The sequence below is a fragment of the Hibiscus syriacus genome, unplaced genomic scaffold (assembly GCF_006381635.1).
Source record: "Hibiscus syriacus cultivar Baekdansim isolate YM2019G1 unplaced genomic scaffold, ASM638163v2 tig00003041_pilon, whole genome shotgun sequence".
NCBI classification, from domain to species: domain Eukaryota; kingdom Viridiplantae; phylum Streptophyta; class Magnoliopsida; order Malvales; family Malvaceae; genus Hibiscus; species Hibiscus syriacus.
Window position 1 is genome coordinate 8,300,934 of NW_024061960.1, and position 15,913 is coordinate 8,316,846.

At 34.3% G+C, this 15,913-nt stretch overlaps 1 protein-coding gene and 2 pseudogenes across 4 annotated transcripts in view; all 3 read left to right on the top strand.

Moving 5' to 3' along the window:
• LOC120171353 (carbonic anhydrase 2-like) overlaps positions 1-15,913 on the top strand; it is a 32,630-nt gene that overhangs the window by 6,016 nt on the left and 10,701 nt on the right. For 3 of the 4 annotated variants that reach the window (XM_039179078.1, XM_039179066.1, XM_039179084.1), the window contains 7 exons: positions 198-344; positions 669-717; positions 1,189-1,305; positions 1,408-1,461; positions 1,683-1,768; positions 1,891-1,996; positions 2,079-2,362. In XM_039179078.1, the coding sequence (XP_039035009.1) occupies positions 198-344; positions 669-717; positions 1,189-1,305; positions 1,408-1,461; positions 1,683-1,768; positions 1,891-1,996; positions 2,079-2,246 (727 nt within the window). In that variant the 3' untranslated portion in view covers positions 2,247-2,362. Of the gene's footprint in view, positions 1-197; positions 345-668; positions 718-1,188; positions 1,306-1,407; positions 1,462-1,682; positions 1,769-1,890; positions 1,997-2,078; positions 2,363-2,840; positions 2,847-5,230; positions 5,237-15,913 lie in introns of those variants that run through there. The other variant, XM_039179073.1, reaches the window with a different exon arrangement.
• LOC120171382 lies at positions 3,697-5,894 on the top strand (annotated as a pseudogene).
• Positions 6,309-10,514, top strand: LOC120173840 (annotated as a pseudogene).

Genomic DNA, 15,913 nt, shown 5'->3' on the forward strand with positions numbered 1-15,913 from the left:
TTCCAATAATTCAATTTGCCGTCCTTACCCGTCATTTCGACGGTTTTATCCAACACGGTATCAACCGTGGTTTCTTTCGAAAGTGGGGCCCATTCCCGGACAATTTACCTATATTTCTGTTGACTATTCCCACCGAAACCTTGAATAAACTCCGTAACGGTTTCTTTTTCATTGGCGCACGTCATCCTCGATTACAGTGAAAAAGCTGATCTCGGGAGCGTCGCCGCCGCAAAAATCAAGCAGGTAACAGCCGAGTTAGAGGCTGCTGCCGCCGATCCGACGAAGTTCAATCCGGTCAAGCGGATCGAGACCGGTTTCCTTCACTTCAAGAAAGAAAAATACGAGTACGTAACTAATTGCTTTTCCTTTTTCCTTTCTTCATGCGCCTAATGTGTGTCTTTCAAATTTGACAAAACGTCATTAATGACCAAGAACTATCCGTTAATATTTTTTAATTTTATCTAATTAAAATATTATTTTTATGATAATTAATATTATTAAAGGGGTATATTTAAACTTTTTCTTATTTCAATGTAATAATTAAAAATGACTACAAATTATCTTATTTATAATCATTTATTAAAGGGGTATATACAACATTTTATTTTTCTTTTATTATAATAATTAGCTTAAATGGATTGTTTTGTACTTTCCTTTAATCTTTGCAGAAAAAATCCTGATCTGTACAGTGCTCTTGCAAAAGGGCAAAGCCCCAAGGTTCGCTCTTATCTTATCATAGATGATCAACTTTGTTTTTATTTTACCGATTATTATTAATTACAGACAAGATTTGCATTTATCTCACATGGTAAGTTTAGAAATATTTGTTGTTTTGTTAATGGAGTCGGTCCAACCCCCCTTCCCCCGGAAAGTATCAAATATAAACAAACTAAAAAAAGCCTTGTGACCTTTATAAATGCATGATTGGTTGACGAAATGGGACGTGTATATAATATTAACGTACTACTAATTTAACATATTTTTTTAAGTAAGATAAGAGGTTATTGACGTTTACAAATAAAATAAATTGGACTAAATAGGTCGCTCTTATATTAAACATGTGTAATATCTATTCGAATTAATTAATTAATAGGTAAAAAATAATTTTAAAATAAAATTTTGTTACTTGATATCTAACTCTATCCTTGTTTTTATTCATTGGGAAAATGAATTTAAAAATTTGTATAGTTCTTGGTATTTGCATGCTCGGATTCTCGGGTGTGCCCTTCCCACATCCTGGATTTCCAACCGGGGGAGGCTTTTATGGTCCGTAACATTGCCAATATGGTCCCGTCTTACGACAAGGTTAGCCTCATATTTACATTATTTTATTCAAAGGATGGACATTGAAAAGCTTATTATAAATTCTTTCTTTCGAATGTATTTTATGTTTTCGATTTGCTGTAGAAAAAACACACTGGAGTCGGTGCTGCCATTGAATATGCAGTCCTGCATCTCAAGGTAAACTAATAGTAAAATTTTATATCCACAATTTACTAGTCTTTTTTTTAAGAAAAAAAAATTCTGGATGTCGACTCTTTGATGTCGGCAACATAGGCATCCTACCATACTAAAATACACTCGAGAATCTTAATTTATGTTATTCGAATTCGGATGTGTATCGAATATAAATATATATTACGAATGATAAACTACTAATTTGTTGGTTTTGTTTTTATCAGGTGGAGAATATTGTGGTTATTGGACACAGTTGCTGTGGAGGTATTAAGGGTCTCATGTCCATCCCAGACGATGGGACCACTGCCACGTAAGACGACGTCGTTTATCAGTGTAGCATATTTTACGTTCAGTGTCTGAATCTGTACAGGCTCCCATGCAATATTGAAATATATATCCATATCTGATATGTCTGAATTATGAACACTGCAGTGATTTCATAGAAAATTGGGTTAGCATCTGTGCACCAGCAAAGACCAAAGTGAAATCAGAATGTACTGAGCTAAGCTTCTTGGAGCAATGCAACAACTGCGAGAAGGTGATAATAAATCATATACAATTTTCTCTTCTTCTTTAAATGTGGGATATTGGTGTTGATAGTTTAGGGGGGAAAAATACAGGAGGCAGTGAATGTATCTCTGGGCAACCTGTTGACATATCCATTCGTGAGAGAAGCAGTGGTGAAGAAAACCGTGGCCTTGAAAGGTGCACATTACGATTTTGTCAATGGGAAATTTGATCTCTGGAATCTGGATTTCCAGATTTCACCCTCTTTAGCAGCTGTATGAGCATTTCACAAGTTTCACCTTGCTTTTACTCTCCTCTTGCAATCAGCCCATGTTGTATAATTTTCTGTGTAGAAAATCTGAAGATAATGCCATAATGGAGCAGTGTTTTCTCCAAATTATGTTCTAATAAAATTTCTGAGAACAGTGGAAGGAATAAGCTTGCGTTACTCCTTAAACTATTACTCCATTAAGTATTTTGGTCTATAAACGTAACAAACATTAAAAAATTGGAGCAATCAACTCTTGTCACGTGGCATCCTCATTCTTCTTCGTTTTTCTTCTTCCAAGTCAGGCTTAATTGTAAACTTCAAACAATTGAAGGGTTTTGAGATGGACTTTGAGAAATTCAAGGTTTCAATCCCATTCGATAATTAAATTTAAAGATTGAAATGTATCTTAAACTCTTTTTTTTAATATAAACCATTCTTTCATTAGCTAAAATTAGCATCAGTAGCAATAAGAGCAGTAATACAAATGGAAATCATAGAAACATAGTTGGCTAGAGCATGTGCTGCGCCATTAGCATCACGGCGAATATAGCAAACAGACACTCCTAGATGAGCATCAAGTAACCTGCGTGCCTCGGCCAAGTAGAAATGCTGAACCGACTGGTCGACGTTGTTGTTCTCCAACTGTTGGATCACCTTAAAAGAGTCGCACTCCATGATAGCAGATTAGCAGTAGGAAATTCCATCTCTACAGCCAGACGGATTCCATTACAAAGGACATGCCGCATTCGATAAGGCTAGCAGTTCTCAAACCGGGGATTGAGAGGGCACGACCTGTTACCACTGAACCAAAACAGTCCCACACAACTATACCAACTGTTGGGGAGCCAAGTCGCCTCGGGCATGCACCATCGATATTGATCTTGACAATACACGAGGTGGTTTGGACCATCAACATACCTGTAGAACGGATGGGGACGTTGAAGTCATTGAAGAGATAAAGGTATAGTCAACAATCTTTAGAATAGATGATTAAAAGCTTTTAATTGATATTTTTCATCTCCCTTAGATTGTAGATTCAATATCCATTGAGAAAAATTTATTTTCCCCTTTTAAGTAAGAATTATTCCAAAAAAAATTCAAAGATGTAAAGTACTGAAAGGACTAATTATGAATTAAATAAAAAATAAAACTAAAAGTTAATTATAAATTGAATAAAATAATATTCAATTAAGTTCAAATAATCTTGTCCTTTCAAGTAAAAATTCGAATCAAATCAAATTAATATTATTAAATAATAGATTGAAATGTATGGAATAAAAATTTAAATGATTATGATAATATTTATCATGATTACAATAATAACGAGGGCTATTGTTATTATTACAGATATCGCAGTTATTTAAATCCTTGAATTGGAGTAGCAACCTAGATCTCCCAGGCATATATATCCAGCCCACAAAAGGACCTGTCTTCATCAAAATAGAACTAAAAATAAAAAAGATATGAGGTTTTAGGTTTCAGGGTTTTTGGGCCAAAGGAAACATGGCGGGTACTTGTGGAAGAAGAACCCTAGGGTTCTCCTGCGCTTCAGCCAAAACCATTTTGACCCATTTACCATCCTCAAGACCTGCTAATAACAAGCTGGCTGACCTTTTCTCTCCTACTAAAAATATATGCTTCTCGATTCTCTCTCCGCAATCTCACTTCTTCCAGGTTTTGCCTCCATTTTCAAAGTCACTGCTTCATTTATTTGTTATAAATATGTTCAGGGCCTTTTACTCTCACTTTTTGTATTGCTTCTAGTAATTTTGTTAGAACCCTTCTATGGAAATTATTTTGCTGTTTTGTTCTAATATCTGAATAAGAATTTGCTTGATGTTTCTGTTTTAGGATCCCACTGGAATTGGGTGGTGCAGTAACTTTGATGTCATTGCATAGTGTTACGGCTTCTGCTTTGTTCACTTCATTGTTGTCCTTGCATAATTAAAGCTGGGAATGTTTGTCTGAAGGTAATTTCTGCTTTCTCTGCTCACTTTTGTTTTTATGTTCTTTAGCTTATTGTAGTGGCTTTTGAGTTGTATTATAGCAGTGTATTAATGCCTGAAATGTCTATTCGTTGCTGCATTATTTGTCTCTATTTTTTAGGGAAGAAAATGTGCTCTTGAGTTTAAGATATTTTGCCCTTTGATTGGTGAACAGAATGGTAAACAAAGAGTTTGGGAATGTACATTATAATGAACATTGAACGCAGCCTCTTCTTGTTTTCCTTTCTTTGGTAGAGAGGCAAGAGTATATTTTATGTTTATCTGTGAACTTATGGCTGAAGTGGGGAATGTTGAAATTCGCGACTCAAGAGCCATGTTCTCTAATTGAAATTGTTTAAAGATTGAATTGTAATTGCATTCTATAAAACTTGATATATTTCTTTTATGCTGGGTAACTATCAGTGTGGGAAGCTTATAAAAGGTAAAAGAGCATAGTTGATGGGATTGAAGAAATATCTATGAATCTAATTGCCTTATTTTGAACTAGTTCTTTGAATGTTTTCCAAAATCTATTTGGTTTGAGATCCATTTATTCCCAGATTGTTTTAGATGTATTGTCGTTGAAACCACTAACTCTGTACCTATTTTTATGGTTCACATTTAATCGATTTAAACTCAACATTTGATTGTAGAATTATTGTGAAACTATTCGCTTTAGGAGTTAGGAAATTTCCTTTGATGCCTCCAATGTTATGGTTCTCACTAGTGTGCTCAAATATGCTGCCAACCATTTTAGTAGCGAAGAAACCTCGCTGATGTCTTTTTTGTGTTACCTTTTCTCTTAGATTTCTTGTATCTCTTTAGGAAGTTTTTGGGAGTGAAAGTTTGTTAACACCATGGTGCTACAACACTTTGTTTTCAAATATATATATATATATATACACACACATGCACACGAGGCAGTTAGCAGCTGCCAATATTTTTTCTCCTTGGGAAACTTAAACTGACTATTTTCTGATCTTCATCTTTCAATTAAAGGAGTTGACTGTTGCTAGTTGCTTATAGCAAGTTGTTTTTGAGATTTAATATTTTGCTTAAAGTTCTTATTTCTCTTTAAATTTTCAGTCTATCTGAAGTTGTCGACACCCCTTGAAACTATTTTTCAGGAACAACTTCTTGCATATATTTTACATGTAAGTGGTTTTTCATTTACTAACCTTGATAAACCATGTTTTCCATCTTAATTGTGGTTTTACATACTTTTAGCTTGCAAGAGAAAGCTTTATCGGTGTTAGTCATATGAGCATTTTGAAGTGGCATATGATTTCATAAACTTAAAACACTTGAATAAACATTATTTCTGTTTAGTTGGAAGCATATCTGTCATCAGTTTCCGGGATAAGTGTATAGCATGTTGCCTTTGACTACTGTGGTTCTTAGGGTTTAAGTTATTGATCAATTTGGATTATCCTTACAGGATTTGCAACTCCTCTATAGCATCGCCTAAGGTGCTACTGTCGTCAACGCTGCTCAGATCATCATCTGCAGGAGATTTTGTTTCTCTGCTTGTTTCAAATCAAACATAATAGTAAACCTTGGAAAGGAGAGTTATATGTTGTCTCTTGGCACCATGTTGTGTAATAAGATTTATTGTCATCTGATGTTTCTTGCATGTCCTAAGAAATTGGCATTTTGAGAGAAATTTATTGAATGTCTGGGTTGACAACCATAAGGTCGGTTTTTCAGAAGTACCATTAGAGATTATTGTTTCGTTTTGTTTAGTTGAAACCGTGTTCTTCCTGTTATAAGGTTGTAACCTTATCATTGATACTGATTGGGATGGGCATGGGACCCGAATCCGATGGGTTCTGACCTGACCCGATCGGGTCAGTTCGGTTATTTTAAAAGGTGATATTTGGGTCAGGTTGGATTTGGATTTAGGATGAAAAATACCTGACCCGACCTTGAAATTTTTTTTACCTTGTATATTTAAGAATAATTATAATAATACCCTTTTATATATTATTTTTTCAATTAAATCACTGTTTTTATTGAATAAAAATAATATGTTTTGTTATTTCGGATCAGATCGAATTCGAATTTTATCTCAAAAAGTCGTGTCGGATATGGGTCAGGTGGAGGGTATATATTTTTCAGATCGGGTCAAGTTAGTTGAAACTCAACCCATACCATACAGAGGTCTGCTTTGAAAAATGTTGGGGTTAGAAAGAAAAACTTTGGGCTTAACTTGGCATTGATGTTATGATCAGAAGTTTGAGTTTAAAGTTCCGTTTAAAATATTGATTTAAAATGTGAAGAAAGTTCAAGATTTCTTAGTTATTTGATAATGCATATACACTTCTATTAGGTTGTTTGAACTTGACCGCTTGATCCGTTCAAATATACATATCCAATCATTTTTATTAGGTAAAATAAAATTTTAATTAAAAATAATATATAAATGAGTATTATTATAATTATGTCTAAATATATAATATGTAATTATAAAATTGTGTTGAGTAAGATCATATTGGATATTTTTACTCTAAATAAATTTTAAATAATATATAAATGATTATTATTGTAATTATGTCTAAATATATAATATGTAATTATAAAATTGTGTTGAGTAAGATCATATTGGATATTTTTACTCTAAATTTGAATTCAACCTTACTTGACTCTACTCAGAAAAAATCTAACCTAACGTAATTTTTCTTAAATAAATAATCAATTTAACCAACCAGATCGGATTGAGTTGAAACTTGTCAAATTTAAGTAAAATATCCATCCCTATTCCCTAGCTATTCACTCCAGGGTGTGTTTTGTTGGGGGAATGTGAGATTCCAATGAGAATGAAATCCATATTCCCCCGTTTGGTTGGTCGGGAATTTTATTCCCGGTAATCTTACATTCTCAATAATGGATTTTTGGGTTATATTACCGGGAATGTCATTACCTCCCTTTCCTTAGGTATTGTTGGATTACCGACGTTTTGGACTAAAATGCCCTTAAAATTATTATTTTTTTCAAAAATATCCTTATTCTGTCATTGAATAATAAAAATTCTACGAAGGTTAAATTACAAATTTATCCTTAAACTATTTTAGATTTATAAAAAAAATCTATAATTAAAATTTTATATGAAGTTCAGGGGTTAAAATAAAATTTTACCCTTCATTAAACTTTTTTATATTTTTCAATTTTGTAAAAAATTATATAAATTTTATGAATTTATTTTTTTTAAAGAAAATATATAAATATTTTCTAACTTGTTAAAAAAATAAATATATAATAAATACAATTTGGTCAAATATACATTCCAATAATCTTTTATTCCTTTAATCAAAACACGGTAATCTTACATTTATGCTAAACCAACCAAACACAATATACAACATTCTCAGTAATCCTATTCTCTGGTAATCTTTTACTCCCACTGGTAATCTTATATTCAGTGAACCAAACGCACTTTTAGAGTTGTCGCGGTATACGTATGGTAAATAAGTTTGCTCCTAGACTACCGGTTAATAAAACGACGTCGTTTGCAAAGTTACCATACGGATTATCCTAATCGCAAACAAAGCAGGTGAGTTGCGTGAGCAACTGGAACCAAACGTTCCAAAAATTCCATTAAAAAAAATAGAAAATAACCTCAGTGATCGAAAATGCCTTATAATATACGATTTTGACCAACTTTTTTTGGATTTGCCAAAATGACCAATAAAATTGCAACGCGAACTCTAATTTTTCAACTTAGTTTCCAAATTCGCAACGCGAATATCCAGATTCGCAACGCGATTTTGAAAAATGTGTTGCGATAGTTAAAATGTGTTGTGATAGTTAAAATGTGTTGCGAGAGTTTGAAAAACGTGTTGTTGCGATAGTGAAAAAGTGTTGCAATAGTGAAAAATCCAAAATAAGTTTACATTTTAGATATTCCAAATTCACGTGGAGTTTGAAACAATAAAGAATGTGTTGTGATAGTGTAAAAGATTCCCAAGTGTTTGCAATGCTCAATCCCACATAGTATTTGAAACACTATTAGGAATGGGTATTTAAGGCTTGGATTTCTCACTTCCTTGTTGAGTGGAAGAGAACAAGGGGGACTCTCGCGCACCGCCGCCGTCCCGTCCCGTCTCGTCTCGGGTCGTGGTCGTGGTCGTGTCGTGGTCGGGTCGTGGTAATACGTGTCTTCGACACGTCCGTGCGGATACTATTTTTTTAGAGAAAATTATTAAGAAATCGCAACGTGAACTTGGACTATCGCAACGAATTTGAACTAACGTAAATTTGGAAAATCGCATTGCGATTTTGTATTATCGCGTTGCGATAGTCAGAATCGCGTTGCAATTTTGTATTATCGCGTTGCGATAGTCAGAATCGCGTTGCGATAGTCAGCATCGCGTTGCGATTTTGTATTATCGCATTGCGATTTTGTATTATCGCGTTGCGGTTTACATATTCGCATTGCGATAGTCAAAATCGCGTTTTGAATCTAGAAACTTATTTGCGATACTGAAGATCGCGTTGCCATAGTCAGAATCGCATTGCGATTTTCAAAATCGCGTTGCGAATCTGAAAACTGATTTGCGATACTGGAGATCGCGTTGCCATAGTCAGAATCGCATTGCGATTTTATTGGTCATTTTAGCAAATCGAAAAAAAGTTGATCAAAATCGTATATTATAAGGCATTTTCGGTCACTGAGGTTATTTTCTCTAAAAAAAACCATTGCTTTCTCAAAAACTCAAAACTTATCGTTGTTACCGTCTCGTCCTACCAAAGAACTCTCCATTATTTCATTCAACATCACTTTTTTTATGCCTTGAGATCTGAAAATACCTTTTCGATTCTTTCATTTAAGAAGATTACGAAATTATGGCAACGTTAGCTCCTGGGATTCTGCTGAAATTACTCAATGGCAAGTCACTGATATTGTGCTGGCTGATCTTGACGAGAATAATCTTTGGCCTAAACATGGGTTTTACATCAAGGTCTCGGATTTATCGCATTCCATTTACGTTAGTCTTCCTTCGGACCAAGATGGTTTTGTTCTTAGCAACAAGATGCAACTCGGGCAGTTCATTTATGTTGATAGATTGAAGCCTGGCTCCCCTGTTCCTATTATTAAAGGTGATAAGCCCCTCCCTGGGAGGCATTCTTTAGTTGGGACAACGGAGCCTTTAATGGGGTTAAGAAAAAAAGGGGAGAAAAGTGAGCATAAAAGAGGCTCTTGGGGGGAAAGATCTTAATGGGACTCATGAGATTTCTTCTCTTTTGGTTTTAAAGCCGGTGCCTTTGGATTTTGATCAGTACACTCCGGTGAAAGAGCAGAGAACTCCGATGATGTCGCAGATGATACCAAGGGTAGCGAAAGACGGGAACTTGAACGCTAGTGGTGGTGTAAGGTGCTCTTATGGTGGGGGATTGTTAGCTAAAATGGTGGATACTAAAGGAGAAAGTTCAGCTTTGCTTAGGAAAAGTTATGCTGCATCTTCTTCAACCTCGAAGTTTCCGAGGAGTATAAGTGTAATCAACCGCCAGCCTCGGATCCCAATCTGTCCTCTCAACTCAACTGTAGGTATAATATGCTATGTCTTACTACATATTAGCCTTTCAATGGTGTTTTTGTCTTGATGATTCAACTCAATTTTCAGCCATTGCAGGAAAAGAAAAGTTCAACCCCACTACCGAATTTAAAGCGTGGAAGGGTGGCCTCGGCTTCGATAAATAACTCTGATTCCTGTACCGAACAACCAGAATCTCAACTCGATACTAATAACTCAGCCCTTGATAACAGCAAAAGTCTAGCCATGAATTTACCTGGGAAACTTGGCATGTTGGGGAAGGTAAGTTTAAAAATTGAAGTCATCCATTGTCGATTTCATCATCGGTTTTCGATTAGATTGACTTTCTGTGGTTCAAAAGGAAGCTGTTCAACAACGAGAAACAGCTCAGAAGATTGCTCTTCAAGCATTAAGAGATGTCACTACCACAGAGAATTTAGTTCGGTCTCTCAAGTAATAAAAAATGTATTCTTTTTCTTTCTTGTGCTTTCCATTTTGTTGTAAGTTGAAGTTTTTATGTTATGCTAAATAAATGTCTGGTTGTGTGTGCTTAGGATATTTTCCAGTTTGAGCAAATCAGTAAAACCAGAAGCTCTGGCGGCATGCTTCGATCAGTTTCTAGAATTTCATGCCCAAATTGTGCAGACCTTGAGTGAGATAGTGTCGGTCCAGGCAGCTACTTCGGCTATCACCAAAATGTCACAAGATGAACCGACAATCTTGAATGAAATCGTGCACAATTCGATGGACCAAAGCAAATGACGAGCTGCATTGTACATGTCAATTGCAGGGTGTGAGCAAAAGAGGCTACTAAGGTCAAATTCCAAAGTTCCATCAACTCCATTAGGGAAACTGCCTATGGAATCATCGGCCGAGAACGATGAAAACAAACTGGTATCGAGCAGTTTAAGCGGTACAATAAAATTGGGGAGGCAAATCGTGTTGGAAGCGTAGATGGGCTCACTAAAATTTATAATTCGAACTTTTTTTTGATACAAAACAAAATACGTTACAACAACGTTACCCCAATATTACAACACTACAATACTAGCTGCGGCTAGTTTACAAATACAACCTCATTATTCTACGCTTTGCTAAGCTTCACCCTCTTTCTCTAATAACTTTGCTAAGTTATTTTTCATTCTGGCTTTTCTAAGCTTTCATTTTTTTCTCACTTGTATTACTCTAAAAACTAACAAGCACACATATATATAGTGTATTAAAACCGCTTAAGACTTGCCGCCTTATAATTCATTCATAATTAAGTATTATAGCTGATGCCTTTTCAATCCTTCACGTGGACATATTTATATCCAAGCAAACTTTGCTTGCCTTGCCAAAACTCTTTTCCTTTGCTGCCACGTTTCAAACAATTCCAAATATGTTTGTTGCCATACACTTTGCTTAATAATTAAACATATTCTTTTAGTCATCTTTTTTTGACTTTTCAAACTTCTAGAGTTAAGTTTGATTTCCAACACTCCCCCTCAAACTTGACTTTTCATTCCGAGCTTTTCTCCGCTTATCTTCAATTGATTCTTCATTTCCTAGCAAGTGCACCCTACTGCGGCTATGTATTCTTCTTTGTTTTTTCAACACCTTGTAGAGATTTTTGCAAAATCTCCCACACTTGTTTTGCGGTCTTCGTATCAGAAATTTTTTCAAAGGTATATTCGTCTACTCCTTGAAAAATAAAGAACAATACTATTTTATCTTTTTTCCGGGATTCCTTCAATACCTTCTTTTCTTCATTGGTCAGGACTGTTTCTGCTGTTGTATTTTCAGGCTCGGTGTAACCATCCTCGATGATACCCAACAATCTTAGGAGCCTAGTAATACCTTCATTTAAATGCTCAAATTGCAATAATTCATCTTTGTCAATATCGTGATTTGTGGTTGAATCATGTTGGTCATCTTCTCCACCACGTTAAACTCGAACCAAGCTCTGATACCACTTGTTGAAAGCGTAGATGGGCTCACTATAATTTATAATTCAAACTTTTTATTGATACAAAATAAAATACGTTACAACGATGTTGCCCCAATATTACAATATTACAACACAGCAATACTAGCTGCGGTTAGTTTACAAACACAAGCTCGTTATTCTACGCTTTGCTAAGCTTCACACTCTTTCTCTAATAGTTTTTCTAAGCTATTTTTCATTCTGGCTTTTCTAAGCTTTCATTTTTTTCTCACTTGTATTACTCTAAAAACTAACAAGCACACATATATATAGTGTATTAAAACCGCTTAAGACTTGTCGTCTTATAATTCTTTCATAATTAAGTATTATAGTTGTTGCCTTTTTAATCCTTCACATAGACATGTTTATATCCAAGCAAACTTTGCTTGCCTTGCCAAAACTCTTTTCTTTTACTGTCACGTTTCAAACAATTCCAAATACGTTTGCCGCCATACACTTTGCTTAATAATTAAACATATTCTTTTAGCCATCTTTTTTTGACTTTTCAAACTTCTAGAGAACTGATTTTGCTGCTGCATTTTCAGGCTCGGTGTAATCATCCTCGATGATATCCCAACAATCTTAGGAGCCTAGTAATGCCTTCATTTAAATGCTCAAATTGTCATAATTCGTCTTTGTCAATCTCAAGATTTGTGGTTGAATCATGTTGGTCATCTTCTCTACCACGTTAAACTCGAACCAAGCTCTGATACCACTTGTTGGAAGCGTAGATGAGCTCACTATAATTTATAATTCAAACTTTTTATTGATACAAAACAAAATACGTTACAACGACGTTACCCCAATATTACAATATTACAACACTGCAATACTAGTTGCGGCTAGTTTACAAACACAACCTCGTTATTCTACGCTTTGCTAAGCTTCACCCTCTTTCTCTAATAGCTTTGCTAAACTATTTTTCATTCTGGCTTTTCTAAGCTTTCATTTTTTTCTCACTTGTATTACTCTAAAAAATAACAAGCACACATATATATAGTGTATTAAAACCGCTTAAGCCTTGTCGCCTTATAATTCCTTCATAATTAAGTATTATAGCTACTGTCTTTTCAATCCTTCACGTGAACATGTTTATATCCAAGCAAACTTTGCTTCCCTTGCCAAAACTCTTTTCCTTTGCTGCCACGTTTCAAACAATTCCAAATATGTTTGCCGCCATACGCTTTGCTTAATAATTAAGCATATTCTTTTAGCCATCTTTTTTTTACTTTTCAAACTTCTAGAATTAAGTTTGATTTCCAACAAATCGAAGCCAAAGCCGGGAACTGGTTCATGAACTTCCTGGAGAAAGCATTGGAGAATGGTATGAAGAAATCCCAAGGAGAGGCTCCGAAAGTTCCTCAGTCTCTGATACTCAAGATTATTAATTGGTTTGAGGTGGAACAATGTGATACCAACAAGCGACCGGTTCATCTGAAAGCAACACAAATTGCTAAGAGGCTAAGGGTTAAGATGAAGAACCCTTGAACCAGTATACTATCTATGTAGCATGGATTTAAATAACGATCCTCTACTGCAATAATATTATATAGTGATAACCATGTTATCCGAAATTGTTATTGTATGACAACGATATATACAATCATCGTAATAGTGCCCGTTATATCTGCAATAGTGATAAACACAACGCAACCGAAAACACGACGACAATGACCATTTAAATCCTGCTATACATTGTTCTTCAGGCAGATACCATATTATATTACACTTTAACAGTAGTGTTTTTGTTGTTGTTGGATTGTTTGGTTTTCCATTACTGTCGGATATTGTGTACAAGGTTTCTTGTTATATAGTAGTTGTCATTCATTAATAGATTGGTTTTGCTCTTTGGTGATGATTTTACAAACCAGTCCCCAAGGCCTAACAAAACTGAGAATGAAACATTTTTCCTACTGGGTTATAGTGACATATGAACAACATTTTATGTATTTGATGGGTTTTAGGATTAAACAAATTATGTTCTTAATGTATGATTATTGTGGATCGAATTAATTTCGTTAATTTTAAATCAAATCCAAATGTGAAAAATATATCATACGAACGTCGTTAAATTTCAAGTTAACGGACCTAAAAGTCCAAAATCCATTTATTCAAACATGTTAGTAGCAACGAGATAAATGCACTCGGCGCGAAATCCCTTAGGCCCATATTCCAGGCCTATTTGGTACATACTTCTATTAACTTTATATAGTTTAATTAATGGTTGAATTACTTTTAGGATAAACTAAGTATTTAGTTACGCATTTATTCATGTGGTTTTGTTTTATTCATCCACTGAAATTATATCTAACGTTATAACTTTATGCCGTTTTTGTCATTCATTGTAAAAAAAATAAGCAAAATTATTGACATGATAATATTTTATTTTTCAACAATGACATGCCATTATCTTATGGTGACACATCAGTATTGTTATTAATTTTCTAACAACATATGACCAAAACATAATAAAAACATAACGTTGGGTCTAATTAAAAAAAACAGTCAGGTGATCAAAATAAAACCGCAAGAATATATGAGTGACTAAATACATAGTTTACTCTTATTTTTAATTCAAAATTTGATTATTTTAAAATCAATTTTCATAATTAATTATCTTATATAATTTGATTACAATCTTATTAAAATTACAACAACTTTATTATATTATAATATAAGTAAAAGCTATCTAATTAATATTTATTATTTATATTTATAAAAATTAATAAAAATTTATTAATTTAATTTTATACTCAATTATTTCATTTATTTATATAATTAAATAATCACGTAAAATGTAATTACTTAAATAATTTATTTTCTAAAAAATAAACTTTGAGGGTAAATTTTATAATACATCTTAAATAAATAAATGATTTTTAAAAAGAATACTACATGTAATAATTATTGTTATTATTTAAGATTCTTTGACGAAAGGAGATAAAATAATTAAATTAAAATAATATATATAATATTAAAAAGTTATATAATACATATACCAAACAAATATTAAACACTTATAAAAATAACTAATTTCAATAAACATATTACAATCATCTAATAGAATCATAAGTAAATTTTCAAAGAAATGATTTTTTTATTAGATTCCTAATCCTATGAAAATTACCAAATTTGACTTCAGTTGAATCCGCACCCATATTTTCACCAATTAAAAAGCGCCACGTTAAGGAAACTGAAACCAATAATCGTACACCGGCAAGCAGGGAGTCGTTCCCCCAATTAACTTATTCACGCGCTTCTTCCTTCCCTTCCACTTATGTTATATATAAAGGTTTTAGGGCAACTTAGATCACAACATTAACTGAAGATTGGATTTTGATTTGAAGTTTTATCATAAAACAGAAAGTTTAAGAACTTTTATTTGAAATTAATAAAATTCTTCGAAAAACTTTACTGAAGTAATCGATCGATCTCTTTCTCCTTCAATGGCTGATTCTTCCTCCTCTTCCGCAGCCATAGATAATACTACCAATTCCCAATCTAAATCCGATTCCGATAACCCGAATCCGCTACCCGCCCAACCCGATCCCGCTCCTTCCTTGACCACAGCACAGCTCCCACAAAACCCTAACCCTAGCGTGTCCTTGGTGTCTCCTCAGCCTCCTCCCGCTATTCCTTCCTACTCGACTCCTCTGAAGATACTAATTTTTTTATCCATATTATTATTATTATTATTATTATTATTATTATTATTATTATTATTATTATTATTATTATCATTATTATTATTATTATTATTATTATTAAATACATATTAAATAAATATATAAATAAATAATTACAGACCAATTACAACTGGACCGGTCCAGTTACAAACAAACTAGAACCGGTCCAAATCAAACCAGAAACTCTAAACATTTGGGGTTTCCAGTTAGGGTTTCCTAACCCTAATCTAGCCGACCGCCTCATCACAACCGTTGGATTTGGCACGATCCAACGGTCCAGATTGCCCCAGATGGAAACCCTAGGGTCTGATACCCTAGGGACACGCGGCCGCCGCTGCTATCTCGCCGCCTCCGCCGCTGCCACGTCCCAACCGAACGCTCCAGAAGCTCCAACGCCAGCCGTCCACGCCACGGCTACGGGGTGAGTCACCACTGGTAGTCCGGTGACTCACCGAGACCCCCTCTTCGGACCGGTCCGACGGCTACAACGGTGGTGGCTATAAAAGCCA